The sequence below is a fragment of the Silurus aristotelis genome, assembly GCF_946808225.1.
Source record: "Silurus aristotelis genome assembly, chromosome: 18".
Lineage (NCBI taxonomy): Eukaryota > Metazoa > Chordata > Actinopteri > Siluriformes > Siluridae > Silurus > Silurus aristotelis.
In genome coordinates, this window is record NC_139591.1 from 15,604,076 (window position 1) to 15,623,606 (window position 19,531).

Below are 19,531 nucleotides of genomic sequence, written 5' to 3' on the forward strand. Positions count from 1 at the left end.
TCTAGTGATACTAGAAATGAACGTCTTCTGGAAGCCCAGTATTTATAATACTGGTCAGAAAAAAAACGGCCTGCCATTCGAGCTCAGTGTGAAAACAAGGAAGTGGTCCAATCCACTGACAGACTCCCATTGATATATAGAGATCCTGGCAAACTTGCCAAACCCACAACACACCCCTCAGGCCACAACTAAAGTGGTGTGGTGGTGAGCCCAGTGGGCACGGTTTTGTCGTGACATCACCCAGTGTCTCATTCCGACATTCCATGGATAGCAACAGACACTGGAGTGGAGCGGACAGCTGCTGACATCAGCATTTAGAATAGACGATGATGGATTTGGCCACAGGGCCGGCTTTACCATGCTATTTCGCTACACATTATTGCTTTTTAGGCTCGAGTGAACACTTTCTTCTTAAAGTTTTGGCGAGGGTTGTTTTTGTGGTCTGTACGTTTTTAAGTCACACTGGATTGATGAAATTTAGAGTTTTGGGTGTAATATAATTTAATTCAGTATTATGAATTGAGTACAAGTCAGAATTAACTGAAGAGATGGTTATGATAATATGTCCTGATAAAAACACTATTCACTCTTAAGCTCTAGGTTAGACAGGGGGTAAATTCCATGGAGCGGTAATTAGCGGAAATACGTGATCCATGTATACCAGACAAGCCCCTCCTCCTCCATCCATCACTTATTATTGGTTCTGTATTATGCAACAGACCTAAAATTAGGCATAGAGAAATATTAGAGCTGAAGTATTTATAGGAACAACATTAGTGCCAAGTGAGGTGGATCAGGATTACACTACCATAATTACGCATATCAAAACCATTCCTTCATTTGCAAAAAAAAAGAACTTTAAACTGTGTGCAGGTGAACAGGTAAAGTGTTTAGATTGACCTTAAAGTGATCAAAGACGTCAGATGTTGTATCTGGCTCGCAAAACAATCATCTGACATTTTGCTTTTGTAATAAAACCGGCAACAAAAAAAAATAATCCAATCTGCACAAGTAGCTTTTGAGGAGCTGGAAAAGTAGCTAAAAATGATTTCAAATAAATATTTACTGAACACAGTGAGTCACTGGAAGCTTACCAAAACGCCCGTACTGACTGAGACAGAGCGTTTGGTGGAAAAGTTGTAATTTGGAGATGCGGAGGGGGTTTTAGGGACAGAAAGATGGATCAGAGCTCTTGAGATTCAGCAGATTGGAATCTGTTGTGACACAGCATGCAGTCTCCTGTTTGTGTACAGGCCGAGAGTCACCTCGGCACAAACATCGGAGCTACGACAAAAAAAAAAAAGAAACAACAAAATTGCAGAGCGTGTTCATGAAGATGGAAAAAGGAAACGCCGCATTTGGCTTTTTGGAGAAATTAATGGACGGTCACACATCATTTGGAAAGAGTTTGACTAGGTTTCACCAAAAATGGTGAATTATTCTGCAAAGAACTTTGGAGGGGAAAAGCCACATTTTAGCAGGAATTGCAAACGCTCGCACCGACCACACACACAGCGTGTTTATTTTGCAACAAAAATACAAAGTGAAAATCTTTAAAAACAAGCAAAAAAAAAAAAAAAAAGCCTCCAGACCAGCATACTGTACATTCAGTACTTGCACGTGCACCTACAAATCAGTTACACATGAGCACTGCATGATGCTGACACTCTCTCTCCCTCTCTTTCTTAGACAATTTCTCCTCCTCTCCTTTACATTAAAACAAGTGAGTAAATTTTGAACATGCTAGTAATAAAATATACACAAGGAGGTAACTCCACCGATTCCATGAGAAGAGCGCTTTTCAGATCTTGCGTTTCTTCCACTCGGGCTCCTTGTTGGCGTCCTCGTCCTCGGATTCCTCCTCTGCAAACAAGGGGTTCGGCTGAGTCCTGCGCAAGAGAGAGAGAGTAAATGTTAGAGACGGAGCAACGGGAGTAGTACGTCCACATCTGGCAACGTGTTTATCTTTTATTATGAAAGTTATAAGAAACAAAAAACCTCAACAAGTAGGTGCTTTGATAAATGGCGACAAATCAAGGACGGGCTACAGTAACAAAGGCCGCGTGCTGAAAAAAAATAGCTCGGAGCTACTGTTAGTCCTGGCATTGCTGAGACTTTTGAAAACAGAGGTCCCTGGAGAAAGAGATTACGAATAAAAGGGGTTGGAGAGACGGAGGAGAAAATTAAGCCTAAAAAATAAATAAATAACTAAAAAACGATCGAGAGGGGGAGAGTTATAGCCAGCGAAAGGGATTAAACCATTCCGCGACTTTCATCACTCAATTCCATACAGTGATTAAAATGCAACATCTGGTCCTTCGGTGAGTCATGGTGTGGATGCAGTTCAGGTTACAGAGGATGGGGGGGGGGGGGGGATAACTGCAGATAACTACAACCCCAGTGCTCCTGAGAAACGTTTTGCTTTTACAAGACCAAATTTTGTGTTTTCCTGGTTCCTTATCTTTGAGTACTCTCTGCTGCAAAGGGCAACACTGACCTCACACACCGGCTCAGTACATTTCAGACAAAGTAGGTTTTATGGGTGCAGTTGATTAACCGCTGACGGAGACCTGTCGTTAAACACCCCATTGTTGGGGCCGGGAGCATTCCGTGATGAGTTCATCGAGACCACCGGTGCAAGTAATTACTGTGGAAGCAGAGCCAAGGGTTCGTTAGTGGATGGAAACGTCGTAGGTAACGATGCAAGACAAAGACGCTGGTGATGGACAAGTTATGTATTCGACGTGCAATCAGTTTCCAGGTTCTCATGTATCAGCTGGGTAGTATTTCTGTGTGGGCAGGTTACTGAGGTCAGGTGTGTGTGTGTGTGTTTGTGTGTGTGTGTGTGTCTAGGTCCACAGTGGCCTACTCTCTGCCACGCCACCTGATTAAAGCAATTAAGGCGGGCCAACAAAGGAAAGAAACAGGATCATTTGTGCATGGAAGTGCTACAATAGCAATAGTTAGTGTCGACAGTGTCATTAACACCAGTAGCTGTCAAAAGGCTGCGCTGCGGTGCAATGATGGAGCTCGAGTTACAAGCCGACGCTCAGGCACGCATCACATTGCAACGTCTAAATTTCAAACTGAGCATTGCTCAAAACACTATGCAAACTATGGTGACGGGAAACGAATCCTATACGAGGTGGTCATGAAGTTTCATTCACATATGTCAAACATATGCCTTGAAGCACAAAATATTCTAAATTGTCTTGTGTAACAGTGTGTTGCTGATATTCCCAAACCTGTTAGACAGGAGGTTAGGGCACATTATCTATAACAACAACCCAGAGAAAAAAACCCAAAGCTAATAAAAAACAGAATAACAAACATGTTATTGTTTAGGCAAGATAATTGCCTAATCCTTGATATGGCAAAGTGCCAGGATTAGTTGGGGTAAGGGATTTAGTGTTTAAGCTGATAAAAGGACCTGACCTAAATTTAAATCCAATATTTATTTAATAAACATATTATTCTACACAAAAGTAAATCTTGCCCATAATGCAGCAGATCAACCTGCATATGTAAAAGGCTCAACCTTTGAAACACTTCTAGCTAGGACTAGTCTAGTCTGGAGAACTCCACTAAGATCTGTCCGACTGGGTGAAAAAAAAAGGATAATTTATCAACAGCCAGGAGTTTATAAATCTCCCCACTAACTCCCTTCACAAAGAAGCCGATCTAGTGATCCTATCTGTTCCTGATCAGACCCTGTCAGTGTGGACGAGCGGCGCTGCACGGACCACCTGCGAAAAAGCCGGTTCATTCATCTGCTCCAGTCCAGGTAAACATCCCACGACGGGAAAGGCGACGGAGGAGAGACGGAGAGATGGAGAGATAGCAGCCTGACAGCTTCTTATCAGTCGACACTTGAAGAGAAAGCATTTTTCAGTTCTCCTGGAAGGGAGAGAGAAGCTAAAGCCGCACGTGTCCGCACCGTGATCCGTACGCAGAAAATGCTGATACAAAACCAAAATAAATATCTGTGCTTAAGAGTTTCCCACTTTCCTTTTTTTTTTTTTTCCTTTTTACTACTTGTAAACAGGACATAAAATTACGACCTTCAACATCCTGTCATGTTCAAAACCTGCTGATACTCGAGCTCTATGTGAACCTGATAGTCAAATCAGCCGACACGTACTGTACTATATGACCTCGTTCTCAAGTGTGGGAAGTTTATAACTAAACCTTATTTAGGCCTAAATTACACACTTGGCTCAAGCTTTAATCGGGTTCAGTAACCTCAATCATTTTATGTGGTTTCTGCCACTGGTTTATAAAAACAGAGCAAAGTACATCACAAAAAAAAAAAAAAAAATCTTAATCTCCAGCAGACCTAAAGTATACATGATGCAGCACTGATGTGTAAAGAATCTGACTTTGCTTCAAATTAATCAAATTTGAAACATGGTTTTCAAATCTGACTTACGGTCAGAAAGTATTTTCAGAAACCATTTAATGCAAAATGTAGGCCGTATTTATCTGATAAACGTTTATTCAGATTTCCACTGGAGGACCTTTGCCTCTTTTTTTTGTTTGTTTGTTTTTTTTTTGTTTTTAGCTCAACCTGCAACATGAGCTGGCTCAGGTAGTCCCTTAAACACACACACACACACACACACACACACACACACACACACAGCTTTTTAAAACATTCATGCATCCGTCAGCCAAGGCGTGACAACAACGATGCGATACGCAGGTGCAACCTGACCTGAGTCACGCACTCATGCACACAGACATCTTTCCCTCATGCACAAACACACACAGGCCTCTCGTTACATCAGGACCTGTCACTGACAATAGCTGTGTGTGTGTGAGAGACTCCACGTTGCCCAGGTTTTTTTTTTCCTATTCTCCTAAGGAAAATTTCCTATCTAATCAAATCTAATCCAATCAAACCTGTCTTTCATCCCAAGTGCTCTGCTTTTTTCCATCGTAATCACAGACAGCTTACTTTTTATACGCAGGGGCGACCCAGTACGGGTTCTCTGCTGCATCTTTGGCGTGGCGCAGGATGGCCTCGCGAGGATTGCTGTCGTCTGTCTTGTCAAGAGCGATGTTCTTCACGATGAAGGACGAAAGAGTGCCTCCGTGGGCTGCCACACGACCTCCCCTGCCTGTTGTTTTTTTTTGTTTTCGGTAGTGTGAAAAACCACAAAGAGAAAAAAGCCATCATGATGCAAAGCATACAAGTCGAATTCATTTGTATAAACACAAATAACATAAATGCCCTTTGTAAAGTGAGATGGCCGAGGAAAGCCCGGGCCACCCGACCTCCAGCGCATGTACACACATGCTAAACATTAAGAAAAACATCCGCTGCTTGAAGGAAACATATTTACATTATGTTTAAACATGGAAGACAGGGAGACCTGCTACAAGCTCGGCCACTCGGAGGGGAATCTCCCAGAGACTGAGATTATATTAAAGGACGGTTTACAGACGTGAGGAGGAGAAACCCGCCCTGTATGATTGACAGGTTTCGCCTAGATATAGAGGCTGAGGAAATCAGAACGTTCTCTGTGCTGAGCTTCGCTCACCACTGTCTGAAAACAGAAATGAGGAAAAGAGCCAAAGCCTGTCGCGTCTGGTCCTCCGCCAAGTCTTTAATGTAATCTTACAGCTTGTTTACTCAGAGCCGCAGTCTAGATCCCACAGCATCTAGGATCTCATGAACTGCAGCCAAGAGGACGGGAGATACTAAATTGGCCTGCAGCTTCACAAGGGCTTTTACATCACCTGGGCCGGACACAGGCGGCTCGGGCTTGTGGGATTTCACAGGGTCGAGTCTGTCTTTTTCCAGCTGCTTCTTGGTGCTGCGCTGTCTGGCCTCGCGGAACATTGGCAATGCGTGGGCTGGGAAAGAAAAAAATTTAAATACAGTTACACACACACAAATACACATACATGTATTAAGCCGACTGTACAACTCAGTAACATGAGAACAACAAAGATTAGGAAAAAGAAAACAAAATCGTAAACAGACCACTCCATCCACGGGCACCATCATAGCAACCCTGGTAAGTTGTAACGCTCGCAGTGTTTTTATTTACTTTTGATTAATGTTTCCCGATTTCCCGGAGTCTCAAACACGGTCACATGACTCTTATGTCTGTTTGTGCGTGTAGGAAGGGGTGGACGGGGGGAAGGGGGGAATCATGGTGTGGGTAGATGAAAAAAAATAAATCAGGAGTAGGAAAGATGAAGCGATTTTCCATTCAGGAGCCTTGTTGTCACTGTGCAGTGTTAATTCTTCCCCTGCATGCTACATTAAGCAAAGAGGTTAGTGGTGACACGTTCAATCGCTCTGCCTCCCTCTCCCTCAATAGGCCATCATTCCGCTTCCCTCCTTGAATTTTCCATAGCCGTCCGGGAATGCGTCACTCGGCCGGGCCTATTGGCTAACAATACAGAGCATCAGCACTGGTTTAATCATGCGCTAAATGCTAAACACTACTACGGCCACTGGAGAAAGTCCTTAATGGTTTACGTGGGGGGGAAATGAGAGTTTTGACGGCGAGGTGTGTCTCGTGTGGGCGGAGGATCAGGATGTGTTTAGGGTTTGCATGTGGCATGCACTGACCTGACTGGAGCCCTCATGCCAGGCGCGTGGCGGATGGAGTGACGGATGCTAATGGCACCATGGCTTGCGGGTTAAGGGCCGCGTGAGACAGCAATCCGATGGAAAGCACTCACACGCTCTCTTTCTCTCTCTCTCTCTCTCTCTCTCTCACACACACACACACACACACACACACACACACACACACACACACACACACACACACACACACACACACACACACACACACACACACACACACACACACACACACACACACACACACACGATACAGATGCACTAATGGTCTTGTGAAAGCAGTGAACGGTGATGGACACCCTAGAGAGTGGCTCTAATCCCCACACAAATGCCCCTGACAGTTCTCCTAATGTAAACGTGTATGTGCACAAAATGGAGTGCGTAAAGGTGTTCTGTCGTTTGCGTGCATTTTTCTGCACGCATGTGGTTCGGGTACTCACGGGTGATGATGTAGTCCTGCGTCAGCGTCTCTGCCTGCTTCTCTTTGCTCTTGCTCTTCACCACACAAAGTTTAGCGCCCCTAAATACAAACAAGAGCATGTCAGGAACACAATTATATAGAATTCTACATTATATTTCTAGTTCCAATGTTTTTTTGTAAAATAAAACTGTTGAAGCAGAATAATGTCATTATACAGTAATCCCCCGTTTTACCGCGGTCCGAATCTCGCGCCCCGGTTTATCACGGAATTGCATTTGCCACATAACTAATTTGTTTAGCTGATTTTCCCAGTCTCTCGTGGAGAGCACCATAGACCAAACACTTCTAGGGAATTGTTTTTATGGAGTTTTATGTTAAAATAATGAAATGTATTAATAAAAATTTTATTATTAATTATAAAAATGAAGAAAAATTTTAACACAGTACAGTATTCTATACATAAAATATAATTTTTGGGGTGGCGTCCGTTTATCGCGGGCGGTTTTGGAATGCAATGCAACAGTGTATTTATTTTTTATGTGGCAACACCTGGTAACGGACTGATCAATATTACAAGGGGGGATTTAGGGGGAACCACCGAAAAACTTGTCAAACATTTCCAAATCATGAAATATCAGTAAATCACATGCATGCTTGCAAGCAATGATTTTCCAGATAGGCAGTGTGTGAGGCCCTGCTGTCCTTGCCCTCAGTAATCACTGCTAATGGACTCAAACGGGACAGTTTAATGAACGGTTTCCATCTGACAGCCTCCCAGCTGGAACTGATGGGACAGCCGGTAGTTAATTCAGCAGACTTGTCCGTCTCCCTCTCTCTCCCCCAACGGTCCTCGCTACTCTATCTGACCCCTGTGTAGAGTAATTACTGATCTGAGTCACGCTAAAGGCACACATGGCTAATATTTCTTCCTGTGCGGTGGTGAAAAAGTTGGAACAGGAAAGGAGCTTAGTTGCACCTCTGGCTCTTGACTGGGTCATAGTAGACTTTGGCCAGGCCACTCCCCGTCCCCACCATGATCTGGTTCAGCTTCGGGTGCCAGAGACAGCGAACCACACTCTGGAGATGGAGAGAGAGAGAGAGAGAGAGAAAGAGAGAGGGGAGAAAGGAAAGTGAAGGGCAGATAGAAAAATCATGGGCCAAAAAAAGGAATTATGCAGAATGCAGAACAAAACAGTGATGACAAAACTCCAGAATGTAAGCCAGCGGCATCGAGCTGCAGAGACGCGGCAAGAGAGGATTCTCCTTCTCACTAAGCTGTGGTTGACTATATTTGGGCTTTGGGTAGATGCCTGGATTTCACATTCTCTGTGTGACAGATGGAGGATGTGACTGTGTGTGTGTGTGTGTGTGTGTGTGTGTGTGTGTGTGTGTGTGTGTGTGTGTGTGTGTGTGTGCCCATCAGACAGACACAAAGACAGTCTGCAATATGAACAAGGTTTAAGCACTACAACGAAACGAGACAATAACCCCCTTTCTTTAAACAATGCCCAAGCAGAGAAGTGGCAACAAACCCACAGACTCCAAATGCAAAAATAATTATATTTATAAAAAATTATAATAATAATAATAATAATAAATATATATATATATATAAGCCTTCCAAAAATAACCCCACAGCAATGCACAATGAGAGGAGCAGAATAATCACTCGAGGCAGTGAAGAAGTGGAAAAGCAAGTTGACTTTTACTCTAAACAAGCGTTCGTGGTAAAGTGCGCAAAAGAAAGTGTTTGGGTCAGAAGCTACCTACAGGAGCATTAGAGGGTGTGTGTATGGGCAAAGCTGCTTACTGTTCAGCTGTTCAGACCCTCTTTGGCTCAGCTAAGTTCGCTTGACCCAGAATAAAGCTTTATCGTCAGCCTGCTGGGTCTGCCAGCCATGTGGGGAGGAGGACTATGGCTCAGCCTGAGCATATTGCAGATTCATTTTCATTATTTAGAAAATGTCGACACCAATCACAGACTTTTCCTTTCCAGAAATCTCTTTGTAACTATGACTCGATTACATCGTCACAATTGCATTCGTGTTTTGTTTCAGTGCATGTGCACACACGAAAGGAGAACTGTTTGTTGGTGTACATATGTATTTATATAGTACTTTGCAAAGGTTTAGGCCACCACCAGTTTTGTTGTTTTAACAATTTCATGACTATCCATATTAATTTTTTTCGGTCTTTTTATTTAAAAACTTAATTCCAAAAAACTGAGGCAGTAGGTAAAATTGTGTATAATATATATATATATATATATATATATATATATATATATATATATATTTTTTTTTTTTTTAATGCAATGATTTGCAAGTCTCATAGACCCTCATAGATTTTATTCACAATAGAACATATAAAACAGATAAAATATTTAAACTGAGAACATTGACCATTTTAAGAAAAATATGGTAATTTACAATTTGATGGACGCAAAATGTCTCAAAAACTTGGGACAGGGCCATGTTTACTACTGTGTAGCATCCCCAATTTTTTTAACAACATTTATCATGTGTCTGGGAACTGAAACGACCAGTTGCTTGAGTTTTTAGAGAGGAATCGTGTCTCATTTTTGGTTAATACTGGATTCTAGCTGCTCAACAGTCCTGGGTCGTCTTCGTCATAATTTTTCGATTTATGATGTGCCAAATGCTGGTGAAAAGTCTGGACTCCAGGCAGGCCAGTTCACTTCTGCAGACATGCTATGAAAACATGTTGTTAAAATAGATGCAGAATGCATTTAGCATTGTCTTGCTGAAATATGCATCCTGAAAACGATGTGTACTTTTGATGGTGCCTTTCCAGATGTGAAAGCTGCTCATTTCATATGCAGCAATGCACCCTCATACCATCAGAGATGCAGACTTTCGAATCGAGCACTGATAAAAAGCTGGATGGTCCCTCTCCTCTTTAGATTGGAAAAGGACTTGATTTGTCTGACCACAGAACAGTTTTCCACTTCACGTAGAAGATGGTGGTGTTTCTGGATCATGTTTACATATGGCTTCTTCTTTGCATGACTGAGATTTAACCTGCATTTGAGGATGAGAGGTGAAATGTGTGTCCCAGACAATGATTTATGGAAGTGTTTTGGAGCCAATGCAGTGATTTCCATTACATCTGGGGTGTCTGCATTTTTTCAAACTTTTTTGGAATTTGGGTGCTCTATGCCGTATCCTTGCTGACTTCCTGTCTCTCAAAGAAGAAAATTGTCATCAGAATTTAAAAGGTTTCCTGGCCTTTCAGTCCTTTCTTTATCACTGACCTCTCATGATTCTTCAAACAGCTTGAAAACTACAGCTTGTGTAACCCGTTTGTTTGCTATTTCTTTGAGAGTGGCCTTGCTGATGCAAAAAGATGATTTTATCATATATATATATATATATATATATATATATATATATATATATATATATATATATATATATATATATATATATATATATATACACACACAGTGAGGAAAATAAGTATTTGAACACCCTGCTATTTTGCAAGTTCTCCCACTTAGAAATCATGGAGGGGTCTGAAATTGTCATCGTAGGTGCATGTCCACTGTGAGAGACATAATCTAAAAAAAAAAATCCAGAAATCACAATGTATGATTTTTAAACTATTTATTTGTATGATTCAGCTGCAAATAAGTATTTGAACACCTGAGAAAGTCAATGTTAATATTTGGTACAGTAGCCTTTGTTTGCAATTACAGAGGTCAAACGTTTCCTGTAGTTTCTCACCAGGTTTGCACACACTGCAGGAGGGATTTTAGCCCACTCCTCCACACAGATCTTCTCTGGATCAGTCAGGTTTCTGCCTGTCGCTGACAAACATGGAGTTTGAGCTCCCTCCAAAAATTCTCTATTGGGTTTAGTTCTGGGGACTGGCTGGGCCACGCCAGAACCTTGATATGCTTCTTACAGAGCCACTCCTTGGTTATTCTGGCTGTGTGCTTCGGGTCATTGTCATGTTGGAAGACCCAGCCTCGACCCATCTTCAATGCTCTAACTGAGGGAAGGAGGTTGTTCCCCAAAATCTCGCAATACATGGCCTCGGTCATCCTCTCCTTAATACAGTGCAGTCGCCCTGTCCCATGTGCAGAAAAACACCCCCAAAGCATGACGCTACCACCCCCATGCTTCACAGTAGGGATGGTGTTCTTGGGATGGTACTCATCATTCTTCTTCCTCCAAACACGTTTAGTGGAATTATGACCCAAAAGTTCTATTCTGGTCTCATCTGACCACATGACCTTCTCCCATGACTCCTCTGGATCATCCAAATGGTCATTGGCAAACTTAAGACGTGCCTGGACATGTGCTGGTTTAAGCAGGGGAACCTTCCGTGCCATGCATGATTTCAAACCATGACGTCTTAGTGTATTACCAACAGTAACCTTGGAAACGGTGGTCCCAGCTCTTTTCAGGTCATTGACCAGCTCCTCCCGTGTAGTTCTGGGCTGATTTCTCACCTTCCTTAGGATCATTGAGACCCCACGAGGTGAGATCTTGCATGGAGCCCCAGTCCGAGGGAGATTGACAGTCATGTTTAGCTTCTTCCATTTTCTAATGATTGCTCCAACAGTGGACCTTTTTTCACCAAGCTGCTTGGCAATTTCCCCGTAGCCCTTTCCAGCCTTGTGGAGGTGTACAATTTTGTCTCTAGTGTCTTTGGACAGCTCTTTGGTCTTGGCCATGTTAGTAGTTGGATTCTTACTGATTGTATGGGGTGGACAGGTGTCTTTATGCAGCTAACGACCTCAAACAGGTGCATCTAATTTAGGATAATAAATGTAGTGGAGGTGGACATTTTAAAGGCAGACTAACAGGTCTTTGAGGGTCAGAATTCTAGCTGATAGACAGGTGTTCAAATACTTATTTGCAGCTGTATCATACAAATAAATAGTTTAAAAATCATATATTGTGATTTCTGGATTATTTTTTTTTTATTATGTCTCTCACAGTGGACATGCACCTACGATGACAATTTCAGACCCCTCCATGATTTCTAAGTGGGAGAACTTGCAAAATAGCAGGGTCTTCAAATACTTATTTTCCTCACTGTATATATATATATATATATATATATATATATATATATATATATATATATATATATATATATATATATATATATATATATATATATATATATATGAAGCTCATCTGCAAGCTTTTTCTTTTTTAAGTGTAATTAACTAAACTTAAGTCTATATAATAAAATCAGTGTCAGACAGGCTTCATCCTTCAGGTTGCCAGCACTACACAAGCTCATTAATCAAAAAGCAGCACGTGAGAATTCCGCTCCAGTGCAGCTCTAACACACCTCTGCTGGGGCTAACACGGGGCACTGAATCTCCAAATATAGCAGAAGGAGCATGAGCATTAACCAGCTTCTTAGACACGACTTCAGGATCCATGCACATGACGCCGAACTGTTGCAGCCAAATTAATATAAATAAATATAAATATGACCGTTGTGTCATTGCAATATGACAAGTATACAAAAGCAGAAGCAACTTTTCTTGCTCTTCCATCCTCTCTCTTTGGGTGGAAGAAATGGGATCCTTTCTGCCGATTGTCAGTCATAGTGACAATAACCGTCTGTAAACATGTGTAGGAGGAAGACGGCGGATAGTGCTTTCGATTGTGTTATGCTGCCCTGTAATGCAGCAAGAGCAGAGGTTTGAAAAACATGCAAGTTTTGGAGGAAAGAAATTGCACCTACTGCCGAACCTCTATTTTATTTGAGTTTGATTAGATTGTAGAGCAACATATAAGATTACTGCCCATATGTGCAAAGTACAAAAGTAGGTATACTGCTTAGAGCTGTATTTAATATTTTTATCGCATTTGACAATTTCCTAGCAATGTGTGAAACCATATAAGGTAGGAGGTACCATGTGGTTCTCCTATAAATAGCCACCAGGAAAAGCAGGATGTTGTGGTATTGTTGTGCAGAGCATGTCCTGTCCCTTAAAGTTTCAGTACTGCACTAAAGAATTGGCTGGAAAGCCACTTAGAAAGAGAAAATTTTTTAATGCACACGCTCATTAACATAGGAATAAATTGGAAGCGGAGCTGCTGCTATCGTGCTAGCTGCATCCGCTGAACCACTGGCAATCAATATTTTTTCTCAGAAATGTCTGCTCTTCGTTGGCTAACAACTGTCCTGTGACAGGATGTGTTGTGTGCGCACACACACACACACACACACACACACACACACACACACACACACACACAGTTTGATTTCCTTGGCAATGTGTTCTGTTCAAATTCTGAGGAATTGTGAAACCCTGCAGATTGAAAAACGTTAAACACGATTCATTTTCAGTCAGGTAATCCGACTCGATATATTTACATCCACTAATTTTAAACAAGTTTACAATTGTCTTATTTATTAAAGAATGATACATCCTTTGTTTTTGTCCGCTATCATTTCTAGTCACAGATAACGTTGGGGAACAACCACAATAGAGATTCCTGTTACGACTTGTGTTAGAGCAGCTATAGACAGTTATTCCTTCCTTAAGATTTCTTACAGACAAAAATTGCTTTTTCACATTAGCAAAAGAAATTCTCTGCTCTGAAGACTTTCCTGTAGCAGAAAACCTACTCACCTTTAACGTGCAAGAGACTTCTTACCAAAAGATTGTTCAAATATCAGCAGTTATACATTTTAAACTTCACTACTGTACTTGCATTAAGAAGTGTCTGACATACATGTAACTGAATTATCTGCTGCTAACGAAACGATGCATTACAAACTACTGCACTACTGTTATAGATAATCAGTTGGTTCTGACTAAATGTGAAAGCTGCCCATTTTCCAAATGTAAAAGCTGTGCATTTCATAGGCACTAATGCACCCCCAATACCATCAGAGATTCAGACTTTTGAACTGAGCCCTGATAAGCCGGATGGTCCCTCTCCTCTTTAGTCTGGAGGATGTGGTTTCCAAAAATTCGATTTGATTCGTCGGACCAGAAAACGTACTTATCTTTAATGTACTGGAAACTCCTTAATAAAAGAAATCCTAAATTTTTTCTATTAAATACCGCATGCATTAAGAAGTGTCTGACACATAATTGTGAATGATCTGTTGCTATAGAAAAGCATTAGATAATTAGATAATCATTAATCAGTTAGTTCTGTCCAATGGAGCTGGAGAAGGGAACATTGCTGTTGTATGTTTTTGCACTAGTAAATGATGGACCAATACAAGGAAGCCTGGAATTGTAAGGATTCTCGCGTGAAGAGTCCAATGTGAGAATCCGATCCTTGCCAGAAAGCATTACAGCATTTGCAGGAATTACAACTGAGGCATCCCCTTTGATCTTGAATCTTTCCTAAACAGCGTGCAAGCTGGAGAACTGAGCCAGACTGAACATGTGCCATAAAGAGACTCTGTGCAGGCACAAAAGAAGATCAAGTAGAGTCTGAATGCTGCAGCTAGATTTGCTGAAATTATAGCACCTTGTTGAAAGCACGGTAAAAAATAAAGGAATATATAAACCAGCCGCACCTCAACCTTTATTCCAAAGATTAAGGCTACGCTGTGGCAATGAGAAGATGATTTGTGTTCAAGGTCAGTGAAGCATGCGCTGTGTACTGTAGCCCAGACAAATAAATACGCATGTGTGACACATGCTGTGAGAATGGCAACCGTGTGGTCTAGATGCCAGCCCCTAGGGCCCCCTTTAACAGAAAAAACCCGCAGGAATTCATCTACTCCGCTAAACAACAAAAGGAACGAAGCAACAGGCCAGATAAAGGTTTGAGGCTGTCAGAGATGTTTGGACGAATATTTAAAAATAATGCTCGGATGGCGGCTGGAGGAAACGTTTTTATCACGCCTTTGTCTCCATCCTTCTGCGTTGTGTCATGCACAGGGACATAGGAAGAAGTCAGACATCAAACGCTAAAACACCTGCATCGTGTCCTAACGGATAAAATCCGCAACGGACAAGCTTTTAGTGGGTTCATGTGGTTTGATTACATTTAAGTGTATATATATTTTAGCATGCGCTAAAGCCTTTGTTCTGGCGACTCGGGTTTACTGTGTCAAACCTTTCCGTGCGTGGTGATATCTACAGAAATCTTAATTGCACTTAAATAGCAACTGTTGAGAGGAGGAACAAAAAAGGAGGAAAGGTTCTGTTTTAGCTGTGCTCATTGCAAACACCCATGGTGACACCCCAGTGGAGAATTAGACGTCTCGGCAGAATTTCACACCTCAGGAACGAGCCTATTTACCCCAAACCATCCTGAAAATGTGTTCGCCGCCACCCGCCTCCTAACCCAGAGCATGACCCCGCCGCTGCGGTTATGTCGAATGTTTACACCTGTATGATTGGTGGCCTTTCCCTGGCGCAGCACTTCATAAAGAGACGCCACTTAAATTCTTCAGCTGTCCTGCCGAGGACCTTAGATAAACATGATAAATAGCGAGCTCGCCAGGGTCACGCCGGGGCAAATTATCCGATAAATAACTCACGCAGAGAGATCCGCCAGCATTTACACGAGTGCAAAACGCCTTCCTCAAATAAAGAATATAAAAGGATACGCCCTACAGTTCTCGATTCTTTTATTTAATAAAAAAAAAAAACTGTCGGGTTTAGAGAGCCAGGAAGTTTAGATAGGGTTTCCACCTTCGCAGTGAAGATGATTTTGAAGATGGGCAACCAGATGGAGGGAAGAGCTTTCGTGGGCCTCTTCAGACCTCTGTGTTATGACTAGAGAAGAAGTGACGGGGAAATCTAAATCCAAAGAGAGCTCCCATGACAAATCATCTCGAGAGCGCATTCCATCACGGATGGCCGAGGGAGCCGTCTTGGAGGCACTCACGCTTTTGAGATTTTCACCCAGACGTTCTCACTGAGAGTTCCTGATATAGATGTTTTGCTCGCATCAAATGAACACTCAAGAAGACGGCTAAGAAAGAGTTGTCAGGAAGGACTTTCTTTTTCTTGTAATAGTTAAATAGATTGAGAATTCAGCAGGGTGAAGCATTTCATCTTGACAGAGCTTACTTTCAAACGACTGAAACAGTCACTTAACTTTCCAGTATTGATATTACTATGTTAAATCTAAACAAAAAAGCAAGTGTATATTACTGTAGCAGTAGTTGTATCTAGTCAAATCTACAATGCGTTGCCAAGTCTTAAAGAAATGCGCTATTTAATACTAATGTGAAGAGAAATATCTCAGTTAATACTCAAGAAATCAAAAGACCTGCAAAACTGTCAATCATTCACAAAGAATATGCTGATTGGCTCATTTAAAGATTTTTGTTTAAAAATAAGCAATTTTTCGACCCGAGTAATAAACACAGAGTTAAAAAATTAACCTAAACTAACATTTAAATCCATAAGCCGTAACCTTTTTTCACCACTGTCCACTACGGATGTTTTTCTGGGAGGTAAAAGGTCACCTGCAGAACTCTTGAGTCGATGCATCATCTCAATTGTATTTATGGAAAATAAAAATAAGTCAGTGCTTTGTGTATACAGCTGGCACACACTCACCGTGCTAGCCACCTCGATCTCGTATACTTTCTTGAAGGACTCTCTGTCAAAGAAGACCAGTTTGCCGTTCCCTTGGTCGCGCTTCACTGAAGTACCCGTCACCAGGAGTTTATCGTCAGGACTGAAGCAGCAGTCTGTCCTGTGCTCAGACACGAGATAACACACAGCTTTATCAGCGATTAAGTGCTTTATTTAAAGCTGCTTCACTGGGTTTATTAACATGCTAGGATACCATGGCGAAGGCAGCCGCTGTGAATATTCTGTCTTACATTGGGAAGTATGAGCATAACCCTGTGGCAACATTCAGAGGCTTCTTGAAGTTGCGAATGTCCCATGTCTTGAGAGTGTCATCCCCTGCAAGACAGACAAAACAGAGGAAAATGTCAAGATTGAGAACAGTGCTGAATGCCAAGATGAGTAATTTGAACATCAATGCAAGAAGGAAAGAAAAAATATCAAAGACCTTCTTCTCTCTGCCATGTAATTGAATGAGACAGGGGGAAAAACTGAATAAGATCAATTGTGCTAGCGCCTGAATCGGACTCAGTGTACGCCACAGCGGTTTGAAAGACTGTTCTGAAGTCAGAATTCGCTCGGATGCATCACACTAAAGGCTGAGTAACGCCTTGACGGGGGATCTCCAATGACTCCGCTGACTAAAGCTGCATTAGATGAACACAAGCCAGCTGGGAAGTGCAAGCTCAAAGGAAGGCCTGTAATGCAAGCCAAAATTCGAGCGAGTGTGTCCATGTCAATCCTGCCAACCATCCTTACAGTTGCATGTCACTTTGGTTTTAGTGCAAAGAAAAGATCTTTATCTTTCCGCAACAATACGGCTTTGTGGTCAGGGTCAGACGTTATAACCTCTAGGTTAGGAATGGTTAGGGGTGAAATAGCAGCATTTCTGTCCCCTTCGGACAGCAACACTGTTGATGTAGAGCATAGCTTACCTCCTCGTGAAGCGAGCGTGGTTCCATCGTAGGAGAAAGTGAGGCAGGAGGTGTCTGAGCCCATTGCATGGGCTTGGCGGCAGTGGAACTTTGTATGAACCTGGACAGACCCCCAAAAAAAGAGAAAGAAAAAAAAAAGAACATTTGTAAGTAAATAAAATCCACCACCCACATTTCTCATCCATGAGTGTGTAAAACATGTGGTGTGCACACTTTCCAGAGACCTAGAGAAGTTCCATTATCAGGTTCCTGCCAAGCCACTTTAATACTATGTGAAGAATTTGCATTTTGCCACTTAAAGTCTCTTTCATGCTCAGTTACTCCAAGTGATTGTGAGCTTTTCTTATTTATAGTAGAGGAAGAAACATACTATACTTGACTTCCACCCAGGAAATGTTTGGTCCTCCACAATTCCAACACTGGTTTGATGTATGAGAGTATTTGATCAAAAAACGTGCGTCCTTGTTTACTTGCACGGCCAGATTTCCGCCATCTTGTTAACATTACCCTTTCGGCGTTACATTCTAATAGAAATACCAACTTAGAAGGAATCAATATAATAAACATAAGAAAACCGATTTAACACTAATTAAACGATCACATGTCAGAATGGAGTGCAAAGTACTACTCTTCGCTGTTTAAAGTGGTTTTACTGCTGTAATAATTTGTACTAAGTCCTCTGAAGGCCAGATGTTCTCCTGAGGGAGGAGATGGCAAGCTTAGACTTCCCAATCAGTGGCGGTATGAAGAACCCAACACTCTGCCAAAGCAAGAGTCATGGACCAAAAATCTGTAGAATGTGCATTTGATATCTCAGAGCTCAATTTGAGCCACTTCCTTATCACTCCCAACAAGCGTGGGATCTGAAACACTTCCTAAAAGCAAAGTGTCTACAACGGACTGTAACAAAGTTTTTTGACAAGTGCAAAGACACTAATTGGTTTTCTCTTTGCTTTACCTTTTATTTATCTTACCACACAGTATACACATAGCAATAAGGGGGGGTAAGAAAATGTGGGTCTCAGTGCTTGCAGAACTGAAGTGCTCACACATCCAGTAATTTCTGTTGTATGCTCACGTCCTTGTGCTATACACACACAAATACCTCTCCATAAGCACAATTCACAGAACACAGCACTCGTTTTTAGAGCGAAGAGCCAAGTTTCTAGAACAATCGCACATCTACGTGCCAAAATATATATGCAAATGTAAGTCTTTGCTACAATCTGCATGAAAGAAATCAACAAGGGAACAATGTTTTTACTATTAATGAGGCTGTTATCACGGCAACTCGGTTATAGCGTCACCATACACAGGCCCATACACAGCAATCTCAGTAATTGCAGCTTTTTAGTCCATGCTCTATATGGCGGTTAAAGATCTGGAAAACAGTCCTTATTCTACGTGACATTTATTGCTCTACTGTCATGTTTTGGCATCCACTGATGCACAGAGATAACAGTAAAGCCCCATGGCAGGAAATGAACATTAGTTGAACTGTTAATCCAAAACAGGCAGTAAAAGCCTCTATTCAGACCCATCAATAGCAGTGCTTGAGTAAAAGACTGCAGAGTCACATGTGACAGGATGGATATGTGCATCATAGCACACGCGTCATTTCTCCACAGATCATTAATGCTTGCTAATGAGCTTTCATTCACAATAATTTTCTTATTTATATATATATATATATATATATATATATATATATATATATATATATATATATATATATATATATATATATATATATATATATACACACACACACACACATACACACACACACACACACACACATAATGTCTTAATGGTTAAGAAAGTCAGTTGGTTAAAATCCAGACTTGGTCTCCACATGAATAAATAACCAACGAAAATCATTTCCACATATCACCAGGAACCAAATCAAAGCCATTTTCCAATGCATATGCATATAAAACCCACGTCAGCTGTTAGTCATTAACACTATTCTAAAAACAAGGGGCATAATAGGCTCGATTTGGCCACTTTTCTTTTCAGCA

At 41.6% G+C, this 19,531-nt stretch overlaps 1 protein-coding gene across 6 annotated transcripts in view; it reads right to left on the minus strand.

The window, feature by feature from the left end:
• Positions 1–1,497: 1,497 nt before the first annotated feature.
• Positions 1,498–19,531, minus strand: part of wdr70 (WD repeat domain 70) — a 43,654-nt gene continuing 25,620 nt past the window's right edge. For 4 of the 6 annotated variants that reach the window (XM_083567734.1, XM_083567733.1, XM_083567732.1 and 1 more), the window contains exons 11-18: positions 17,511–17,610; positions 16,830–16,914; positions 16,561–16,699; positions 8,002–8,102; positions 7,045–7,124; positions 5,743–5,859; positions 4,958–5,120; positions 1,498–1,889 (exon numbers count right to left, since the gene is read on the minus strand). In XM_083567734.1, coding sequence (XP_083423860.1) covers positions 1,802–1,889; positions 4,958–5,120; positions 5,743–5,859; positions 7,045–7,124; positions 8,002–8,102; positions 16,561–16,699; positions 16,830–16,914; positions 17,511–17,610 — 873 coding nt within the window. In that variant the 3' untranslated portion in view covers positions 1,498–1,801. Of the gene's footprint in view, positions 1,890–4,957; positions 5,121–5,543; positions 5,860–7,044; positions 7,125–8,001; positions 8,103–16,560; positions 16,700–16,829; positions 16,915–17,510; positions 17,611–19,531 lie in introns of all 6 variants that reach the window. The other 2 variants (XR_014537713.1, XR_014537714.1) reach the window with 1 other exon arrangement.